At 39.5% G+C, this 21,543-nt stretch overlaps 2 protein-coding genes across 3 annotated transcripts in view; both read right to left on the reverse strand.

Annotated features, from left to right (window-relative positions):
• sh3gl1b (SH3-domain GRB2-like 1b) overlaps positions 1-2,931 on the reverse strand; it is a 32,377-nt gene extending 29,446 nt beyond the window's left edge. For both annotated transcript variants that reach the window (XM_041791218.1, XM_041791217.1), the window contains exon 1: positions 2,553-2,931. In XM_041791218.1, coding sequence (XP_041647152.1) covers positions 2,553-2,597 — 45 coding nt within the window. In that variant the 5' untranslated portion in view covers positions 2,598-2,931. The remainder of the gene's footprint in view (positions 1-2,552) is intronic.
• Positions 2,932-5,997: 3,066 nt separating this feature from the next.
• On the reverse strand, positions 5,998-20,487 carry rorca (RAR-related orphan receptor C a). Its single transcript, XM_041791236.1, has 10 exons — positions 20,133-20,487; positions 14,109-14,194; positions 13,838-13,979; positions 13,247-13,687; positions 13,034-13,155; positions 12,021-12,153; positions 11,051-11,158; positions 10,770-10,880; positions 8,873-8,985; positions 5,998-8,759 (listed from the first exon to the last, which is right to left on the reverse strand). Exons 1-10 carry the CDS (start codon positions 20,137-20,139, stop codon positions 8,598-8,600), a joined length of 1,425 nt encoding a protein of 474 aa, XP_041647170.1. The 5' UTR covers positions 20,140-20,487; the 3' UTR covers positions 5,998-8,597.
• Positions 20,488-21,543: the final 1,056 nt, after the last annotated feature.

The raw sequence follows: 21,543 nt of genomic DNA on the forward strand, positions 1-21,543 counted from the left end.
AGACTACCTCCAGAATTGTGGAGAGGAGAGTAGGGAATGGCCTGTCAGCAGTCCTGACCTCAACCCCAGTGAACACTTGTTGGATCAGTGTATGTATGACCAGGCTGGTGACCAGCATGAGGAGAAGGTGCCAGGCTGCTGCAGCTGTGTATGGTTCTTCCACACGCTACTGAAGCTCCTAATTGTTAAATGAATAAATTGGTAGACCGCCAATGCCTTGTTTCTTCAAACTTCAATCATCCAATCCACCAAACAAGAGTCAATGGCAGAATAAGCTGTTTAGCACTGGCAGAGAAGATCTGCTGCTCATCCCACAAATGCATGTTCCTTACAGAGGTGGCACCAATTAGAAAGGAAATAAACAGGTTTCCAACACTATAAGATTTATTGCCAAGAAACATTGCTACAACAAAGAAATAATCTACCAAACATAAATGTCCTTACTTCTTGTGTTATGTTTAGCTCAACAATGCTCGCTTTCTACTGCAACAAAATAGGGACAACATGCAAGGTACTGATGCCACCAATGAAATTCTTGCAAGCAATCACTCCAGGTGAGTAACTGTGTACCATGTACCTGCCAAGGGACTACAAATGTAGCAGTTTTGCTAACTCTGACATGTTTACATTTGCTTTTATACTTATGTTCATTAATATGGTCTGTCCATTTAAAATAAATAAATAAATAATAGTATTTCTGCCCCAAAGCAATACAAAAGGTGTCAAGGGGCTTGTGCAGTGGTTTACATTAATTTGTAAACAACTTCTTACATATCCAAGATTGAATTTACCTTCAAGTTGGTGTTAAAAGTTTAAATGGATAGTTTGATATTTTTTGAAGAATGGTTGCATGGGGCCAGTGACAACAGTAAGTAAAATTGCCACAGGAGATGCTGGACAGCATGGCCCCAATAAGGAGAGAGCAGCAGGAGTGCCAGCATGCTAGCAATGCTAGGTTATTACTGTGCTGACATGGCTGACTGCCTTAAATAAAGAAATTGAGCTCAAACACCACTGGGGCAAATGCACGCTATATTGAAGATTAAAAAATAGAGCTACCATTAAAAAGGGTACAATTTATATGTTTTACAGATGTTTGTGCATTAGTATTTAAACAGAGCAAGGACAGAGACTGTAAGGGTAATACACAGAGCCTCAAGCAAGTCTTATTTGTGACATTATCTGACTAATAAGTATCTGCTGATCAAATGTGAAACAGCTCACTGGTATTATTCATTTATTTTGGTCCGATATTTCAGGCTGAACATTTTAATCAAGAGTAAAAGTATAAAAACAAACAACGGGGCTGGTAAAAGAGAAAAACAAGGCCATATGGACTGCAGGGAATAGATATCATATCCACAGCCAACTTCCTGAATGCCTCCAGTGCAGAAAATCTGAGCTATGTCAAGAGTTATTTACTCTCATGGACTTCTGGCAAGAAAAGAAGCTGCATTGCAGTTGAATAAAGGGAAAGTACACTCTTTTCTCCACCTCTGTATCATCCTCTTTGGCCTCTTCCTCATGCACAACTCAATTTACGCTGCCACAAACACCATGCCTTTTTGGTATCATTAGAAACTGTATCAGCACTCCTAAAATAACAATTATGTTATTTTTCCTCACAACCAATCCAACAGGGAATTGGAGTGTGTTCCTGACAGGAAGCTAGGGCAGAAACCAAATGTCTTTCCTGCTTAGATCAGCAGGGGTAGGAAGAAAAAGAGAGTCACAAAAATTTTTTAACCGTCCCCGCCCATGACTGAGCGAGCTGGCACAAATTAAAAACATTCATGTTAAGATTCAAAAACAAAGAGACGAAGACTTTATACTTGCATATCTGAAGGCTTCACTCCTAACGAAACACATTTCATATGTATGTCTTGCATTTATGGATGCGGCTCAATAAACACATTCAAAAACACAGCTGGAATATAGGTAAATGGGTCTTCACTCCAAAGAGGCAACACTTAAACCGTAGTTTTCAGGTAACATCGTCTCAAAAATACAACTTCATCTTTGAGCCGCTATCAAGACCAATGGTTAAACAAGTACTCAATCGTGTTTTATGTTGCACAACTTCTGCGTGGATTGTTTTATACAGTATTAAGCTCTGAGTCACCCGAAAAGTCTCGAAGGCAAACAGAGCTAGTGTTAATGTTTACCATGGACCGAAAACTTACTGGATCTGATTTGGTGCATTGCTGTAAATCACGCACAAAATGTGCAGTGCTTGTAACCGTTAACTGCATTATAACGTTACTTAGCATTAGCTGAAGTTAGTTGACGCTAGTTCAACTACCGTTTATGAAAAGATATTAAAAACTTAAACATTAAACTAGCTTTAAACCGACACAGACATATTTCTAACAAAAAAACTAAGTTTTAAACATTGACACAAAGTCTTTCTAGAGTTAGTTTAAATTTTGTCACCACAAAAAGCGTTATTAATATTAGCCAACTATAACCCGCTAGTTAGCTGATAATGCTAAATGAGGCTAGCGGCTAACGATATCTGACAGTTGCTAGCAAGGAAAAAAAGTTCTGCAAACCTGGCTGGCTTTGTAAAACTGCTTCTTTAAGCCCGCTACAGACATCTTGAATCCCGTCGGTCTTCCACTTCCAGCGAATGTGTAAATAGGTCAGGATATAACTAAAGTTAGCGATGTAGTTAGTTAGAAAGGGGGGCCAGTGCTGAGATGTTTGGGAGGAATCATAGGACTGCACAGCCGTCACTCCAAGTCGGGACACGCCAACTGACCACGTCCACGTCGAGGAGGGTGCTTCTTCTCGCTGTCACAGCAATTGATAACAAAGCTAGGGGTTGGAGGTGAGATTTCCAAATAACTAAAATCATCAGTACTATCACCCGATGTGAAAATGAGAACAAACTAGGTCACACTAGTACGACGAACCGAACGGCAAATCTGCACCAGCCACTTTGAAGAAATCAGTTTCCTGAGTTTACTCAGTAGACATTAGGGTAATCTTATGTTGGTGCACACTGCTCTCTGCTGGAGGAAACAGGCACACCGCGATGTCTTCTGCAGGACAGTTACAAACCAGATGTTCTCTAAAAGTGAGGCCTTGAGACGTAGCTACATTACCTTGTTCGTATGCCCCAAGGCAAAATTGAGCTGCTGCTGGGCCCCCTTGTCTATTTTTTTTTACCTCCTTCAAACTCTATTTGCTAAAGTCCATCCAAAGTCGAGTAATCATCCAGAAGCCATTTTTAAGATCCTGTCATATCTACTTATATTGCATGTAAGTGGTTCATATCCTCTAACAAAATTTAAATTAAACAGCAAAAACGTATTGACATATAGTAATCCGGGAGCTTTTGGGAACTTGGATGAGGGGCCCAAAAGATGTTGGTCTTTTTCTGATAAGTAATGTAGTTAAAATGTAACTCTTTACTACACAGCCAAATACAATATATGGGAAATTAATTAATAGCACAATTTCAAGAATTTTCTCCCTCAAAATATTATTTTACTCTTTGTCTCAATATAAACCAAGCACGAAAAGTAAGGAATTCGTGTTTGGTAGAGTATTTCTTTGTCGTAACAATGCTTTTTTGCATTTTGACTTGTGGTAATAGAAAGCTCACTTTGCAGTTATAAAAATGATGGAGGTTTGTCCATTAAACAATTTTACTAGTAAATTAACCAAAAAAATACATCCGAAAGTAACCAACTGAGAAAAAAAGTACAAAAAACCCTTTTTAATATACAACTGAAAACAGATTTCTACCAAGTAATGTAATTTGAATACAAATATGTAATGTAGAATAAATTACTGCAGAAATATTTAACCCCTTCAAGTCAGTATTTAGTAGATGTACCTTTGGCTAAAACCACCTGTGTGGATAGGTCTCAATCAGGATAGCACACTTTGACTTGGCCACTCCACAACATTTACCTTGTTGTCTGAAAACCATTTCTTTTAGCACCACTGGAAAATAAATCTTCTCCCAAGCCTTATGCAGGCTGAATAAGTTAATCTTCCACTTTACCATGAAATCTCCCACATGCTTCCTGGTGAACTCTAGTTGAGATTTGAGTTTTCTTCAACAATGGCTTTCTCTTTGCTACTCTCCGGTAAAGGTTTGACTGGTGAAGAACCAGGGTAATGGCTGTTGTAAGCAGTCTCTCCCATCTCAGCTGCTGAAGCTTGTAACTCCTTCAGAGTAGTCATAGGTGTCTTGGTGGCTTCTCTTACTATTTGTGACTTGGCCTGATCTTGGCAGATCTTCACATGTGCCATATTCCTTCCAATTTTTGATGATGGATTTAACTGAACTCTGCAGGATGTTCTGTGTCTTGGAAATTATTCTTGTATCCATCCGTTGACTTCTACTTTTCAATAACCTTTTCTCTGAGTTGCTTTGAGTGTTCTTTTGCCTTCATGGTGTAATTGTAGCCAGGAATACTGATTAAGCAGTGACTGGACCTTCCAGACACAGGTGTCTTTTTACTACAATCACTGGAGACATATTCATTGCATTCAGATTAGTGGCAACAATCGGCTGGGCCTCTGTTGAATTGGGTCAGTCACTTCAAAGGGAATTAATTATACTGGACTGTCATAATGGTATAAATGGTTCAGGACACAAAAAACTACCCACATTAGTTGATACAATGATATGGAGTCAGTGCAGTAATGTACAGTGTATTTCATGTGACATAAGGTATCCACTGAGAGGAGAAGGAAATTGGTAGTCTGTTTTACCATCTTGTTGGCTGTGGATTAAAAAAAATCACTGGCAAGATCCACACCATTAACAGAATGCAGTTTGACTATCATTTATTTCTTAATGATATTGGAGTGATTATTTTGAATCAGTGATGTTTAACATTGTGCTGACATGGGTTAGGCAAATGTAGGTCATCCGCCAAACACCAAGAATCCCCTTTGGAGCCTTACAGATGGGAGGAAAGAGAGAACTAGAGAACAGGAATGGGAAGGAGGGGTGCAGAATGAAATAATGACAGGGGAGATGTTCAGGTCTGAATTTATGAAACTCAGGATGAGGTGTGGCTGAGGTGTAGACCTGCTCCTTACATTCTTTTATTAGCTATTAGTGTCAGTAGTTTGCAATGCAGATTGTTTTAAAGCTTTTTTTATGCACAGTACAGCAATTAGAGTGACTAAAACATATCCTAAATAGGCAGAAACAAAGTACTGATGAAGACATAGATTTAAGAAAACCTTGTTTCAGTAAACATTGTTTTTAGTTCACAACCTGTATAATCTAATGAAAGTGCTGTAAAGTCTCATTTAACCCATGTCTAAAACAACATTTGTGTAAGTACACAGGAATTCTATTATCTAAATGCCTTACATTATCTATATACAATCATATGATTGTCTTTTTAATAAACCTTTTGATTCAAAGTTACATTGTCCTTGAATTGTGAGTTGTGTGTGAATCTTCTGTTGATCAAAATAGTACATATCTTAGCAAGGTATCAAAACCAGAACAAGTTTGGATTGTCTTTTTAATCTGTTTCTAAAGTTAGTATTAGTGTGAGGATGGGGATATTCTTTTAATTAGGGGTCAATCGTGCAACTCATTTTGGCTGCAATTGAAAAAAATAAAATTTAAACCACAACACCACATTTCTTTTAACTGTAAAAAGACTTTATTACATTCTTAAATCCACATATTATTTCACCATTGTGCAATAACACTTAACCGTGTTAAAACCTCTCGGGCTTTATATCCATAACATATCATAAATTATTTCTTATTAAAATCTATATTGATTCAATAATAATCTTAAAATAGCGTGAACATATCATAAACAGAAGGATCATGACAAAAGAGAAACTTTTAGGGAGACATTGTTAAAAACGCTCTTTAAAAAAATAGAATTACATCTCTCCAACACAAAAAGGACACTAAACTGATGAGAAAAAAAACAGTACATATAAGGATAAAAATTAAGAAAAAAGATCACAACAAAACCAACACAAGATTCAGAGATTATAATCCATCTTTTATATTTATTTAGCTATATTTACTTTTTTAATATCCTATTTTAATCTATGACTGAAACTCCAAAAAAAGGTTTTGCAATAATGATAGTAGACAGGGGTAAAATCTTTGATACTTCTGAAATCAAACATTCACATGAACATGTACTGTACACAGTGATCAAGGTTTTTAAGGTCTTCTATATTGGTGCAAGGTGTCTCTGCTAGCTAGACTAACTGCAGACACTGTAGGACAGAGAGCCCAGCTATCTCCCTGAGTAACTCTAGACGGAAATGTTTGTGCAGATCTTTAGCGCCGCCCCCTGGACAGCTTTAGGCCTGCAGAAACTACAAAGACCACTGATTCTTTTCAAATCAGAGCGTCTAACATTCGAGGACTCAATGCACAAAGTATTGCACTTTGTTACAATCTCCAAGTGTCATCTGGCCGTGTCGACTGACAGCTGACCCATGTAGTGGTTGGCTGTTTATTTGGTACGTTATAATCTAAATCGAACAACTTGCTGTTCTGCAAGGTTAACTGTGCTGGAGTGCTTGTGGAAATATTATCTGAAATACATGGCAGCAAAGGCCCAACATACTGAGAACAATGGGAAAGACATTATTGCACATTCCCACCATGCCACTGTCTTGCGTACCCAGAAAAGAGTAATAACCCTTCATACTTATGAGATAATATATTGTATGGCAAACAGCACTGTCCCAGCAGTGCAAACCTGGCTGACATTTTTAATAGACATCAAACATATCACATGAGATTGCCTTAAAATGAAAAAAGCAATGTTTTCTTTTGTTGATGGATACCTTGTTTTGCACAGAAATCCAATAAGTCTCCTCATTTTAAGGTTTTATCCTAGTACACCCTCATGTGTCTCCAGAGACCTTACTCCACATAGATCTGTATCTAAGTAGGTCGTCCAGGACCTCGAGGTATGGGCTGCTCTCAGGTGACAGATAAGCAGTCTAAAAGCAGAGATAGTAAGGTAAGACCCAGCATTTTGTTGCTTCAGTCTTCTGTCCAGTTTTAAGAGCATAGTTACTTGTCTTAAAAAGATTTCACTGGCCTTCAAATTTCACCGCTAACTGTTTTAAAGAAGCTCTCCAGCATGGATGCATAAATCCTAACTCAGGGGGGTAGCTGATGGCTCTGTCAACCCTTTGTTGTGCCGTGTAGTGTTTGAAGAGGGTGAGGTAGTAAGGGAGCGGTGGGGGAATAAGGAACAGAGGATTTATTTCTCCAATCACAACACCATGGCCGCCTGAGACAGCGTAGCCCACCTGACCCTAAAGCAGTGAGAGTTGGCGCTGACAGTAAATCCCAGCTAACTGATGTCCATGGAGCTTACACAACCCCATTTTCTCTCTTTGCCCCCACATCCAATCACTTAAGGGCATTTTCTGAACCTCTATCTTCTTAAGATGCTGCTAGATGAATTGGGAAATGGCATTCTTGCCACAGCATGTTTAAAATAGGTTTAACAGATAGTAGTTTGAATGCAAACCCATAAAAAATTGTGCCAAGAGTTAATTTTGGATTCTAACAAGGATTCATAAGTGCTAGGCCCCCCCCCCCCATTTTTCCATCCCAGAACATCAAAGTTTTTGCAGACAGGCAGTGTCTGTTAGAGACCTGAGCACAAGCAAAACTCTCCTCCTCACTTACAATGAATTCGCAACTGTTCTCATCTCATATGGATGCTTTTATGCTGTATATAATATGTAAAGGAACTTCTGAGAATCACCCTGTGATGACTCTCATGCTCTAAGTGGCATTTGTAAAAGGGAAAAGGAATAAGGACTGAGGTCACTGATTGCATAAAAATTAAAGAGCCCATTTACTTGTGTGTCAGAGGGTGTGCCAGTAGAGATTTCTACAAAGATCAGGATAAGTGCTTTATATTTTGTGCTCTGTGTGCAAGAGTTTTTAGGTGCATGGTTGCAGACACTTGGGGGGCATTTGCCCATGGTTCCTGCAGTTTAAAAACCCTGTCTATGTTAGAGTTTGATCATGGTCCCTTTCAACAGTTTGTTCATTCTTTACAAAACTGCAAAATATGGGCGCTACTGAAAAAGACTGACTGAAACAAACAAAAATGGTACTCACTGACAACTGAAACAGGCATCATTACTGCAAATCTCCACAAAGTGGCTGAGGATTTTAAGTATGTACATTCTACAACAAGCCGAGGGCTGTGCTGAGCGGTTAAAGGGAACAGGGTTACATTCAACAATAGCTTACAGGAACTGTGAGAACGGTGTTTTTTATATAAGAAAGAAATTCAGCTTAATGAGAGTTTAAACATCTCCTCATAGAAAAATAATTTTGAGAGTACAAATCATGTAGACTACTCATTTCTGTTAAAAAGAGGTAACATGCACTGAGTAGCCAGCAGCAGTTCCTGTGTTGTTACGTTGAAGCTGGGAGGACTAGCTTGCAGGGCAGGAGGTGAGAGGAGTGCATCCTAAAGTGTAGCGTGCAGGATTGTCATTGAGCTGCTGGTTGGTGTTTATCTCAGCTGGTTTGCCACATTTTTTTAGCTCCCCCTCCCTACACCTCAGTGTCTCTATGTAAATCCCGCTAACGAGCTAAAACAGTGCTAGCCCTCTGTGGAGTCTGGAAAGGTGATTTCACTGCAAAAGACTTCCCTATACAGAGGAGGAAAGGTGTATGCTGTCTCAGGGTGAACCAGGCGGAAAAACTCCAGTTTGTCAATGTGGAGGTTGCAGATCGACTTCATGGTGGGAAGCTTTGACACCATCTAGAGGGCAAAAACAGAAGCACAGGAGGAATTAATAGGAGATACAGTAAATACAACATGAAAGCCTGTAGTTGATGTAAGTTTTTCATACTGGCACAGTAATGTGTTTTTACCTTAGCTAGCTTCTCATCTGGTGCACCCTCTTTTTGTAGGCAGCGCTGCAGGGCCGTGTAGACTCTCTCCTGTAGTTTCTGGATCTTTTGAACATCGGTGAGCCAGGGTCGGTCTGGGGAAATTACATGAAAATACGTTTCGTTTTGTAACTGTGGCTTAGTTAACTCTGTTTCTACTCAATTTCAGACCATTTTTCAATGTGATACATTTCTTTGATTCTCTTTAAACAAGGTTCCAACATGCTATCAAAAATCAAATTAAAGACTATTTAAGACCTGAAGTGAGGAAAATTAATACCATTTCTGAACAGTAAACTGTCAAAAATGAGAGGCATGGGATTTCTCGATATACCAGACCAGGACTGAATTTTCTGGTTTAATGAATGGTTTATAAAATGTCAAGTGGTATTGGGCAAAAGAAATGTTTTGGGTCATAAATGCCTAAATTTGATGATTTCGGGGGGGGGTGATTAAAATCGTATAAGGCTGGCTAGAACAGAAACAAGATTAGGACAGTTCTTCTTACTAAAAGTGCCTGCTAAATTTTAAGACCTCTCACTTGTACAAATCAGACTTTTTAAGACTTTTTATGGCCTTAAATGTCAAGTGTTCAGTTTAGTACTATTTTAGACTTTTCATGGATCTGCAGGAACCCTATTCAAAGCAGTCATTGGCTTTAAAACCCAAAACAAAACAATCTGTAATGATATTAAACCAGGTAAGGGCTATATTTTAAACTCACTGTTGTTGAAAGCTGCCTTTGTAGAGACAAATGTGTTGTATTAACTCTGTGTGAGCTGATTTTCCTTTTCAACTGTTATTTACATGGTTTACAGCTCAAAAAACTCCTCATGTTTCTCACTCTGGCGTCTTGAAAAACCCTTAATTTAACCTCTGTCTGAAATGCTTCATTTCGCTGCTGTCTCTTTAACACCGGTCTGTTCCACTTTGCCAGCAGCCCTGACGAACCAGTCAGGAGATCCTACTGCGATGACCTCATCAGTTTGCTCCATGTTCGCTCCATCAAAATCTCGTCTCAGGAAGATCTCTGAGAGATTCCCAACGAACCGTTTTCATCAGTTTACACTCTAATTCCAAGATTTCTGCCACATACGTTTATCTTGCGGTTTGAAAATTTGCATACGTGAAGTATGGACACCCAACATTGTGACTTTATATTTATGTTTTAAAAATCGGAAAAGTATAATACCCCTCTTTAAGTGAACCAGTGCCTTGCTGATGAGGAGGAATATTTAAATCTATTTTACAATTAAATATCATCATCAGTACAGATAGTTATGCAACTACTCCAGTATCGCACCACAATGTATATATTAAAAAGGGCGCTGTTCATTAGGAGAAGTCACACCGGCACGTCGACATTTTTGTGCCAGTTCTAGACCATTATGTCAACATAGGTGCAGCATTGCTGGTATGGGTGTGTTATGCCTTTTCTACAGCCAATATGCAAATTTTTAATTGTTGGTGGTTACAGCGGCAAAAACAATTTCTCATCCTGTTTATATAATCTGTGGGGATTTTTTAAAAATTAAGTGTAGGTTCTATTTGCTACTCAGAAAATCCTTATTTTTATAAACAGTATGGATACTACAGTCTTAATTTTACAGCACAGAAAAAGGTTAAAAGCATTAAATATAGTCTCCTAAAGAGGCTACATCTCTATATTTATTCACATAGGATAGTATATTATTTCTTGGTAATGGGGATAGTTAGTTACATATCAACAAGCTGAAAAGGAACTAGGTTAAAGGTGCAGAACGATTCTTCCCAGTTTTCAAAGATCCCCTCTCCCTGCTTTCATATGTAGATGTCATAAAGGTTTTATAGCTCTGAGAGAAATAGTCATCACCAGGTAAGAAAAGAAATATGATCCCACCTGGTGAGAGAAGCACAGCAGCACTGAAGAGAGCCATCTCTTCCTCTGACATCTGGATACGGCTCAGACTTTTAGCCAGGTCAAAAACTGCATTCACAAGGTCGTCACAGCCTGGGGGAGGAAAGAAAAGAAAAATAAAGTCATCTCCAAAACAGACACAGATGACTTTGTTAATCTTGATACAGATACAGGAAAGAATTGGCCTAGAAATCCCCTGCCCCTACTTTTTCAAGTTTACTGTGTGCCTCTAAGAAAGAGAGACGGTTTATGTGTTGACTCACCAAGAGCTTTAAAGAGCTGAGCGATGGCAAACTTCCCATCAAAGAGCAAAGTGTTATTGATGGGGTTGTAGGCCCGACACATACGGATCAGGAGGACATCCATGCAGCCTGAGAACAGAATAAAATAAAAACCCTTTCACACTCTGTATTAAAGGACTGAAACACTCCAGACTGAAATTTTGACCTGCTGCTTTAAATCAGAAACTACTATCATCATTATAGGTGATGTGTTGCTATGGTTTCCTGGTGTGTTACAGTAACAACGATGATACTCCAGGAATGTGTTCCTGTTTGTTCTTGTAGATTACTTCCCTCTGACCTACAATCACAAACCTGTAATCTTTCTCAGCTGTTCGGGTGTTTAGCATGTTTTGGAGGTTGTGTATAAGTGTAGAAACCTTTCAAACCTTTTTCACATCTACATTCAGTAAGTGTGGTTAAATGTCTTATCTATTTGATCTTTAGAAAACCAGGTAGGAAAATACCTTAGCTATTATTCAAAGTCATAAATCTACCATCTGATTGATTTATTGTTTTGGTAGCCACTGAAAACCATCAATCACTTTCAAATATACTTAGAAATGGATCATGTACAGCCCTTAGGATTTTAAGGTTCAAACACGTAAGTATTGTGACCTAAGAGTATAGAAGCATGATCAAAACAAGGCCAACCATTTTTCAGAAGCCGAACACTATGAACCATTTCAGGTCACTCTGAATGCATGTGATATAAAACTCTATGAAGTCAGCTATTTTTTAAGGGTAATACACTGTTCATATGACAACAGTTATCTTTGTCTCACATAGAAGTTTTCTGAGTAATAAACATCACACAACAGATGTCTCGCTGGAGGCACATCTGTTGTAAAAAAACAACCCCTGACCTATGTGGCTTTAAACACAGGGTGAAGAACTGATTTAAGATTACAGAGTCTGTATGTTTATGTGTATAGTGGTGTCATGCACTGACCTGCTTTGAGGAGGATGATCTGGTCATTCTGACAGAGATCCATGAAGCCAGAGATGCGCTTGGCAAACTCAACCACATACTGGATTGCGTTAGTGATGTGAATGGCACATTTCTGCCACATTACCTCAGCCGACTGTGAGGGAAACACAACAGACAAGGAGGCTTTTATTAGAATTGCAACATCTGACAGTCATCATAGATCGAAGACTGCGTATGAGTGTGCATTATCAAAACTAGAAGACAATATCCATCTCCAACCTGGTTATATAAAGTAAGGCATGTCTTTGTAAGGAATTAAATTTGGGATGTTATGTGGATTCATTCTCTTGCTATTTGTCACTGATTGTCATGTGGTTGTCTAACCAAACAACCAGTTTCAATTTGACGGAAAGCTGGACTTCCCCTTTTTACCGTTTCATTTTTATTTATTGTACTCATAATGGATGCTTTGTAAAATGTAGCGAAGTACCTTCCCAGAAATTTACATAAAAATGGTACTTTTACTTTTAACTACTCAAAAAGAACACAAATAGCTACTAAGTCACAGCAATGCAAGTAAATGTAACTCATTACTTTAAGCTTTGCTTGTAACTTAAGAAATGATCATTTTTACTTAACATTGTTAAGTCAGATAGATAGTTTTCCAGGTAAACATTGCAATGCTTATTCTGTTAGCCCAGTACTGGCATTTTCAAACACATAATGACCTAGGACGTACATCCCAGCCCACCTGTGATCAAGTCCCCCTCCCCAGATAATAATGTATTAGCTTCCACTTAAACAATCCTTTGAGAAGCCTGTAAAGCTAACTAGCCTGTTATGATGTGCCAATTCAACTTATATAAGAAATTGCTTAAGTGTGACTTTTACAGTTCCTTTTTCAAAGAATTTGACTGAGAAGTATACAATAGATAATCAATACACCAGTTAGGCTTTGTACAGACTTCCCAGATCCTTGACAGTCTGTTTTTTTAATTGTATAAATAAGTTTCCACTGCTTGTTGTGTTCGTACCTTGGTCTGGAAAGAGCGGGTCTCTTCTGGGCTATACAAGGTCCATGCCATTCTCTTCAGCTCCTCTGTGCTGTACTGGCTTGTCTCAATATGGGACTTCACCACACTCTGGGTTATACGCTCTGATCAAAGGGAAAGATTCATTTTATTTTCCTTCATCCAAGCAGCTGATACTTTTAGGAAAGACTTGTGATCTACATTGTTTATACGGACCTATTTCATGCAAGGAGCAGCCCTCAGGGAGTGGGTTGAGGATAGCATGTGAGAAGAGTCCGGAGTCGTGCAACAACTGGTACTCGTGCTTGATGCTGTGGTTTCCATCTACAAAGTCCAAATTGGTCTGTTCAGGTGAGCTCTGTGAGGATGAACCACTGCCTGCACTACCGCCCAGCATGTCCAGACTGCAGTACTCTCCTCCTGCATCCTCTGGGGTAAGTGGCAGGTCAAAGAGGAGCCCTTCTGGCAGCGTAGTGATGTCATCCAGATCACTGAGTGCAGTGCTGGAGCCCCTTCTGTAGTTTCGGCCAAGGTCTGCCAAGTCGCCGTTCTCCTCCTGAGCACCTACACCCGCACACTCCTGGGACTGCTGGTGTTTCTGGACTTCTGCGTACAGGCTGTCACGCTGCTTTTTGGACATTCGGCCAAACTTGACGGCTGCAACAGGAGAGTGTAAAGACAAAAATTAAACATTCAAGGCAGCATGGTCTAGGCCAAACAAGGATAACATGACTCATTCAGTGTGATAAAACAGTGGAAGATGGAAACTCTGGGTTAATTAAAAATACATTGAGTGGCTTAACTCACCATCTCGGCTCATGCCCAGAGCAAGACACTTCTGCAGCCTACAGTGCTGGCAGCGGTTTCGGTTGGTCCGGTCAATTAGACAGTTTCTCTGTCTTGAGCAGGAGTACATCGCATTGTTCTGCTGGCTGCGGCGAAAAAAACCCTGAGGAGCATTAACAGAATATAAATTAGCACTTAAAAGTTGAGCATCTGGGTGTTTTTTGTACTTACAGGTGATAAAAATGCTTTTACTAAAGTCAGAATGTTAGACAATAGATGAATAGTAGCCTACCTTGCAGCCTTCACATGTAATGACACCATAATGAATCCCTGAAGATTTGTCCCCACAGATTTTGCAGGGAATCACCTCTATTTGAGCTGGAACGAAAGAGAAATGAGGAAAATTAGCAAAATTAAAGACAAGGGGTAAACAAACTTAGACTGTTTTTGTGGCTCTAAACAAAAAATACTGTAAATACCTTGAACAATGTTTATTTTGACATTTAAGGCAAAAATCACAGTTGATAATGCAAATTATTGTCATGAAAACTGATAAATGAAGGCAACAAGGGAGGAGAAATACATTTCAGCTGTAACTCAATTCTTATCTTCATATATAGAAATACCAGCCCTTAGCTATGTAACATACAAACATACCTTTGGCAACCATCCAGTAGGATTGCAAATACAGGCTTTTTTTCTGTTTCACTTCTAGTAACATCTGACATTTGCTTTTGAGGCTCACTGCAAATACTGTCAATACTGTCAGATAAAATTAAGTGGGCAGATTATAACAGATCAATATGCTCACTGATTTGGAACTCAAACTATTCTCACTCCTTTGCATGTGAAATTTCCTGGATCACATGAAAGTCACTGACAAAACATTCAAGTTTTTCAAGACACTAAAATCTGTTATCTGCTCATTCCAGCGTTTAAGCTTATCAGGATGACCATGAGGTAATTCCTCAACATAGTGAAGACAAAAGTGTGGTTTCAAAAACAGTGGATCCTGTGATTGACAGAAGAAATAGTTTACACATCGTATACCATGTTTTCATTGTGAAAGCCTGAGCCTTCTTACTCAGGAACAGCCTGTTCTTTTCATTATGTTGTTTATCTAAGTAGCTGGGCCTCCTTAGGCCCAGAATAGCAGGTCAATTGCATTAGCTGAGGCCTGGGGTTATAAAGTTTCACTTCTCTCACTCTCTCTCTCTGACTCTCCGTCTCGAGCATGTTTGCTGGTATTCAAAGGCACACTGCTGTGCCGAAGTCTAAAATGTTTTCAGTGAAACAACCACTTGTTATTGTGTTGACTATGTGCAAGATTTGATTTGGCTCAGGCTGCAGGGTGCGCCAACAATCCCTAAAGCAATTTTGTTAGGTCACACAGTGCATTAGGTAACCTGTAAATCACAGTGATGGCTTTAAGCGACCATCACGGCTCTTCAGAAAATTGCTTTTTTCTAAAATCTCTTTTATCAAGTACTCAAAACCAACCAATCACATGAGTCACTGTGAGTGGGGACATAAATGCGTCACACTGAGGAAATGGTAAAGCAGTCAGTAACTAATTTTACCCCCAAAGCCCCCCAATATCCCCCATCTCCAAAGACTGTCTATGCAGGGTAGGTGACATGTTTGAGAGTTTTAGTGGAGTTGAATTCCTGTCGGACAGCGCCACACAACTGAGGATATAAATAAATAAAGGGCATTGGAAAAAAAAAAACCTTTTCTCCATTGCTCCCTTTAACGCTCCCCCTCCAGAGCCTCAACCCCGCCCGACGGCCAGTTATATAACCACCGTCTGGCCGCATTCCATGAACACACTCATTCAAAGGTGGTTGTCTTAGCAACAGTATGGTGATCCTCCCTCACAGCTTTGCACTCCCATTGGCTGCTGAGTGGGCGGTTTCGTCTTTGACTCGCTATCTCACCTGCCAGTCAGGCGAGCAGCACAGTCAGGCCCAAAGAGCAGGAGCTGCTCCACTGACACAGTTTCCCATTCAGCAAAGGGGAGGCGCCTGTGGTGGCAGTCGTACAAGGAACACAAACTGGTTTCTTGCCTGATTTTTTTTAAAGGTGGAACTAAATCTGGCTTTAGCGGGGGGGGGGGGGGGGGGGGAAGGAAAACAATGTAGGGTTTGATTAATGTAGGATGGATGATTGGTTGAAACTGGCAGGGCCAAACTGCTCCAGTGGAGAGTTTGAAACTTGTGCAACATCTGGAAACACTTTCAGAAACATCCAGTACAGTAAAGTGCAGCAGAGAGAACAGACGTGGTTAATAGTAGCCTAGCACTCTACTTGTTGCAGCACGTCAAGTATTTGAGTGAAATTTCAGCTGTGTATGTACTCACCATAACTCTATTTTTACACCGGTGCAGTGTACTGCCCAGAGATTCCTCTAGCTCATCTTATCTAGAGTCAAATAAAAGTTGCACAACATTTATTTGCGCAGGAGTGTACACTCCTGTGTGTAAACGAGCTCTTATTGGAATGGTCTCAGACAGCAAAAACTGTCTATTCTGTGAGAATATATTTTTGGTTATGCTGTTTTGCTACTTGGCCTGATCAACATTACAACTTTATTTAGAGCTTTTCAATCAACAGTTGTCCTAATAATATCCTTACTTAAGCAACAATAACACCCATTACAACACATACAACATATTTATAACTGCAAATACAGTCCAAGTCATATTGGTTTGGTAATTAAAAGCTTTGAAACATAATTGGAGCTTGAGCAATATCATTTATATATACTCAGTTATAAATAAAAAAAAACTACAAAAAAAACTTCATATCTAAAATAAGCTAGGTTTTGCATTGTAATGGCTAAAATATCCATCTTTTCATTAATGACTGTATTTGTTATATTAGTTTTACATTTTGCCTAAGTATGATCAAACATGTTTGATGACTTTAAACCCCTTTTCTGTGTCACTCAGTCACTGTGTCAGTCTCTGGTGGTCAGCACTTTTCTACAGCTCTGCTGTAAATCCTCGGCTAGGGAGACTTTGCCCTCTCATCCCAGCTAATCAAACACAGTCCAAGGTCCTATTTACCCTGCACTTTACTTTTACCTGACATACTGTATACTTAACCTACATTTTTTAGGGGCTTCTTAATCACTATGACGGTAACAACTGAAAGGTTTAGAACAGGCAGGTTGGGCAATTAATGTCATCATGTTTTCTACACATCTTCTCTGTATGAACAGTAATGGCTGTGATTTTTCTATTCTGTCCCTCCCCTTGGCCAACCTAGAGTACACAGACAGTATAATATGCCCTGATATAAACCCTAAAGCCTTTACGAACACATTGCAGGTTTAGGCTATTACTCAGCAGATGCAATACTGGTGCAATGAGAGGCCTGTATCATACATCGCTTTGAAATGAAACTGTTGCTGAGGTGTATAGAGCAGCAGATCGACTCTGAATGGGAGCATTGTTTTATGGTGTATTTAAATATTTTAGAAAAGAACAGGAAAGTTAAGCTGCTACAAAAAACTGAATACTTAAACTGCCTGTAACTGAAGTTCAGTAATATCACGGTGTAATAACTGAAAAAAGGCACATATGGCTATGAAAATATAAAATCTGGCTGATTTTATACCTCTCATGTGGAACTCTTTTCACTTTTTCTTCACTTTTGTTAGTTAAACCAGACTTTAATCATTCTGTGATATCTTTGTCATAATAAAAAGACTTTTCTGCAAAACTAACAGTACACCTGGCTTTAGTTTTTTTTTTTATGTATTATTTTCCTGTTTTTTAAATTTTTTAAATGCTGTCTCCTTTGATATAATGATGGGTCTTTACCTTGTGATCAATTTGCAAACATTTTTCATTGAAAATATCATGTACTCTTTACCTTTTCTCAATTGCTTCTGATAAGCATTTTCTTGCTGAACATCACAGCTACTCTATAGCTGCAAAGAAACCAGGATTCACACCCTGTGCCTCTATAATCCCTCTCCATTGATCAGAGGAGATGAAGTGCATTTACTTGATCATGCTGTGTATGCAGCACCCTGCCCAGACCCAAGTGGGCCTCAGCAGCTGAGCAAATCCAGACTCAGGAATTCAGACCACAACATGTAATTCTAAACACTTCCCCTAACCGAGGGAACACATTCTGGAGTGTGCTGCAGCAATCCAAGCCACTTTAAATTTAAGTCTCTTTAGGTCCTTACGTTAGAGTGTCCCTATGCAAACTTTGCAAATAGATATGTACTATCATAATGTCTTCACCTTTAGATACACAAAGCCGAAGAGAAACCTAATCATTTGTAGTTACTGTCACCATCATTGTGCATCTCAATGAAAAGTATCCCCGGTCAAAAGACACAAAAGGCCCAGATGACACCTGACATTCATCTTTTGTATGAACACGCAGGCAGGGTGAAGAGTTGAAGCTATAGATAAGGGGAATGGAATCTTAGCGTGCAGTTGTCAGAGAGGGAGAGAGGGCACCTTGACACATACCGTAGCTCGCTGTGAACTTCCCCAAGGCTGCAGAGCACACTGCATAGATAGAAGCTGATCATAGCAGTGGCCTTAGCGAGAAGAGGGCAGCCTCCCCTATTCACTGCTGCAATACTTTTGATCCCAGCCTCACTTTAAGGCCTCAGCTCTGCACAACACTCAGGCACCCGGGCATAATGATCTAAGGGTGTTTTAATTCTTGTACGTTTATTAGAACATGTTACATCAAACCGGTTTATCCTGTTAGTGCAACAGATGAAACAGTAAGTCCCTGAGGAAAAGTACAAAAGATGTGCTGCTTGTAATTTAACAGGTAAAAAGATGACTGTAGAAGATGTCTATGAACTTCTTGGGAAATTCACATTGTGCTATTTACCTCATAAAGGGAAGTTCACAGACAAAAAAAAAATCTCAGTTATTTTATTCTATGAAATCAGACAGAAGAGTGGTGCTTATCTGTAGTGACACACTCTAGTTGAAGTAAGTAATCTTAGCTGGCAGAGGAAACTGAGCTTAACCGAACCCTGCTGTGCTTCATGGTTACGTGAGGGCTTGCTGTGCCCATATCCTGCTTGTCACAGCGGTGCACAGCTTCAACAACATAACAGCAATACCACTTTTTTAAGACTTATTCAATGTTTCAAGTAAGAACAACAACTGTTAATAAACTACATCTAAAAAACCCAGAACTTAAGTCAGGCAGAAAGTTTCTTATGGGGAAAAGAAACAACATTAAAGTAATAAACTATGGGAAAAAAGGCAACTGCATCTTGCAAAGTGCATGAAAATCATCAGCTATCTACAGTGTGTCAGAAGGAGCATCCTGCCCTGACAACTGATTTAAATTATCAACAATGTCTCATCACAATGTCTCATCAGTAATGACGACAAACCATTCCCCTCCACCCCCCGGCGCGCGCGCGCGCACACACACACATGCATACACAATTGCTGTAATCCTCAATGACAGAACTAGGTCAATGGAGCACCTCATCTCTCTCTCTAACTGTACGCCATACTGCTGACGCTGAAAACAAAAACACTCAAACTGATGAACTAACTACAAACCTGAATACGGCCAAAAAAAAATATAAAAAAGACAGTCCCTCACCAGTGTTTCTAAAGACATTAAAATAGCATGGGCAAAATAAAAGACCCAAAAACACGTCAACCTAAAAACTAGTCGTATAAGCCTTTACAAATGTGATACGGGATGTAATGAGTAACTACACTGAAAATAATGAGTACTATACTAAGAAAAAGGAGGTTATTTCCTCAACGTAAACAGCCGCTGTCAGTAGATGTTTGTGCGGGTTGACAGGCTCTGAATCACTCCGCTCCCCCCCTCCTCCCCCCTCCTCTCTCTTACATAACCAGAGTCGCTCAGCGGTGGAATAAAGTAACACAGCTCTAACGCATTCCTATTACCACACGCTAAACTAGAAAAGTGCACTAAATCTCTTAAGTGTATATGCCTAGCAAAATACTTTAAGACGAACTTTGCATTTCAAACATGTCTGCGCAAGGCTACGGATTCTATCATTTATCAAAAATATCCAAAATTTTACCTATAAACCTCAAATATTATGTAAACAACTTCCAATATGCTTAAGGCTGCTAATTCAAAGTTTACAAGTACAAAACTGAGAAAATGTTTGCATTTCCTCCAAGATCCATTGTGGCGATTATTCATGCGCGCGCCTGCATACTACGCACTTTGGACGCTGCCTGAAAGCAGTGCCTTCATCAAACTCAAAAGTTATTTTCAAGCACAAGCCGAGAAGAAGTGTTCACAAATGTGAAAAAATACCACGAAAACTCACCTCTCATGTCGGCGGTTATGTCTTTTCAACTCTTTAAGTCATACAACTCCAGGTGGAAGCGAAGCGAAGAAACACAGGGAGAGACGCACACGTATTCGCTCCTAACCGGAGCAGCTGAAAACTGTCACAACAGCAAATCCTCATATGGATTTTCTGCCCTTTCTTCGCGCGCAGTCCTTAAACATAAACAAAAGCGACGCTGTGTTGAAGTTAGCTACTCTCTGTCGGCTCCGCGCAGTCTCAGAGATGTTGTGGTGACAAAGCACTTCTAAAATAATAAAGCTGCAGCTCCCCGTTCTCTAGCTCTTTCCTGCTCTGCGGCTCGCTGTAACCTAGTTTCGGCGCGTGGACTACACATGATCCTCACCCCGCGGTCCGCCCGCCTCGTGTCCCGTGAGCTAACGCGCGCGCCACCCTCCGCGCGCTTTAAGGAGAACTCGCGTGCGTGGGAAAGTGTGGCAGTGTGTCAGTTCAGACTGACAGTCAAACGGCGTGGGAACTGTTTAATAACAGGACCTGAGTTTTATGTCATTCTAGGTCTTATGCTTCAAACGATGAGCAGCAATGTTTTACTTCCCCCAACGGCTCCTCCATCAAATACAGTGAGGTTTAGGCAAAGGAAACTCTTAAATGTTCATATAAAACCCCTCCTTATGTATGCATGTTAAAACGAAATGGAGAATTTTAAAGGCATTTCACTTTCTTTGTTTAGGTATATTAGAAATCAACACAGGCAGACAACTCACATCTTTTTTATGGGGACTTACTTTTATTTGGCATATAAATGAACTCTTAACATTAAGGGGATGCTTTCCACATACACATATTTAAGAGTCCTTTTATATTTTTTACATGACATTACTTAAAAAAAATAATTTCTATAATCATTCAATCAGTCCTGTTGAAAGGCCATGTGTTATATACAGTATATACCCATATATAGATACGCCTACTGTATACATAGCTATGAGCACAAACATACATAAACACATACCTACCTACTGTTGTTTACACATATATACCTTCACAAATATGCAAATACATACTCAGACATACTCTATAAAATGTTTGTTTTAAACCGAGCTCACAGTGTATTTAAAGTAAAAGAAAAATATGTATTTTAAAGATTAATAAATAGATTGAAAATAGAGGTGAGTACAGCCAAGGCGTTGCCTGTATTACTGGAGAACATTTTTCAAAAAAATCTACCTGATTCCAGTTATAGCCTTGCTGTAATTTTTGCTAAAATGAGAACATTTTTTAGTCTTACTCTGGGTTCTTGCAGGCTAGGAGGTTGTGGTTTCAGCCAAGGTTATCTCACATCTTAAATCAAGTTTTCCTTTATCTTCTCATCGGCTACGTGTGGTTTACTGAGTTATGATGGCCAAAGGCAACTGAAATAACAAGATTA

The sequence above is a fragment of the Cheilinus undulatus genome, linkage group 7, assembly GCF_018320785.1.
Source record: "Cheilinus undulatus linkage group 7, ASM1832078v1, whole genome shotgun sequence".
NCBI lineage: Eukaryota > Metazoa > Chordata > Actinopteri > Labriformes > Labridae > Cheilinus > Cheilinus undulatus.

Coding starts and splice junctions, on each gene's coding strand:
- rorca (XM_041791236.1), bottom strand. Junction 13,156..13,246: donor CTGCTCCTTGCATGAAATAG/GTCCGTATAAAC, acceptor CCCTTTGATCAG/AGCGTATAACCCAGAGTGTG. Junction 12,154..13,033: donor CCCGCTCTTTCCAGACCAAG/GTACGAACACAA, acceptor TTTCCCTCACAG/TCGGCTGAGGTAATGTGGCA.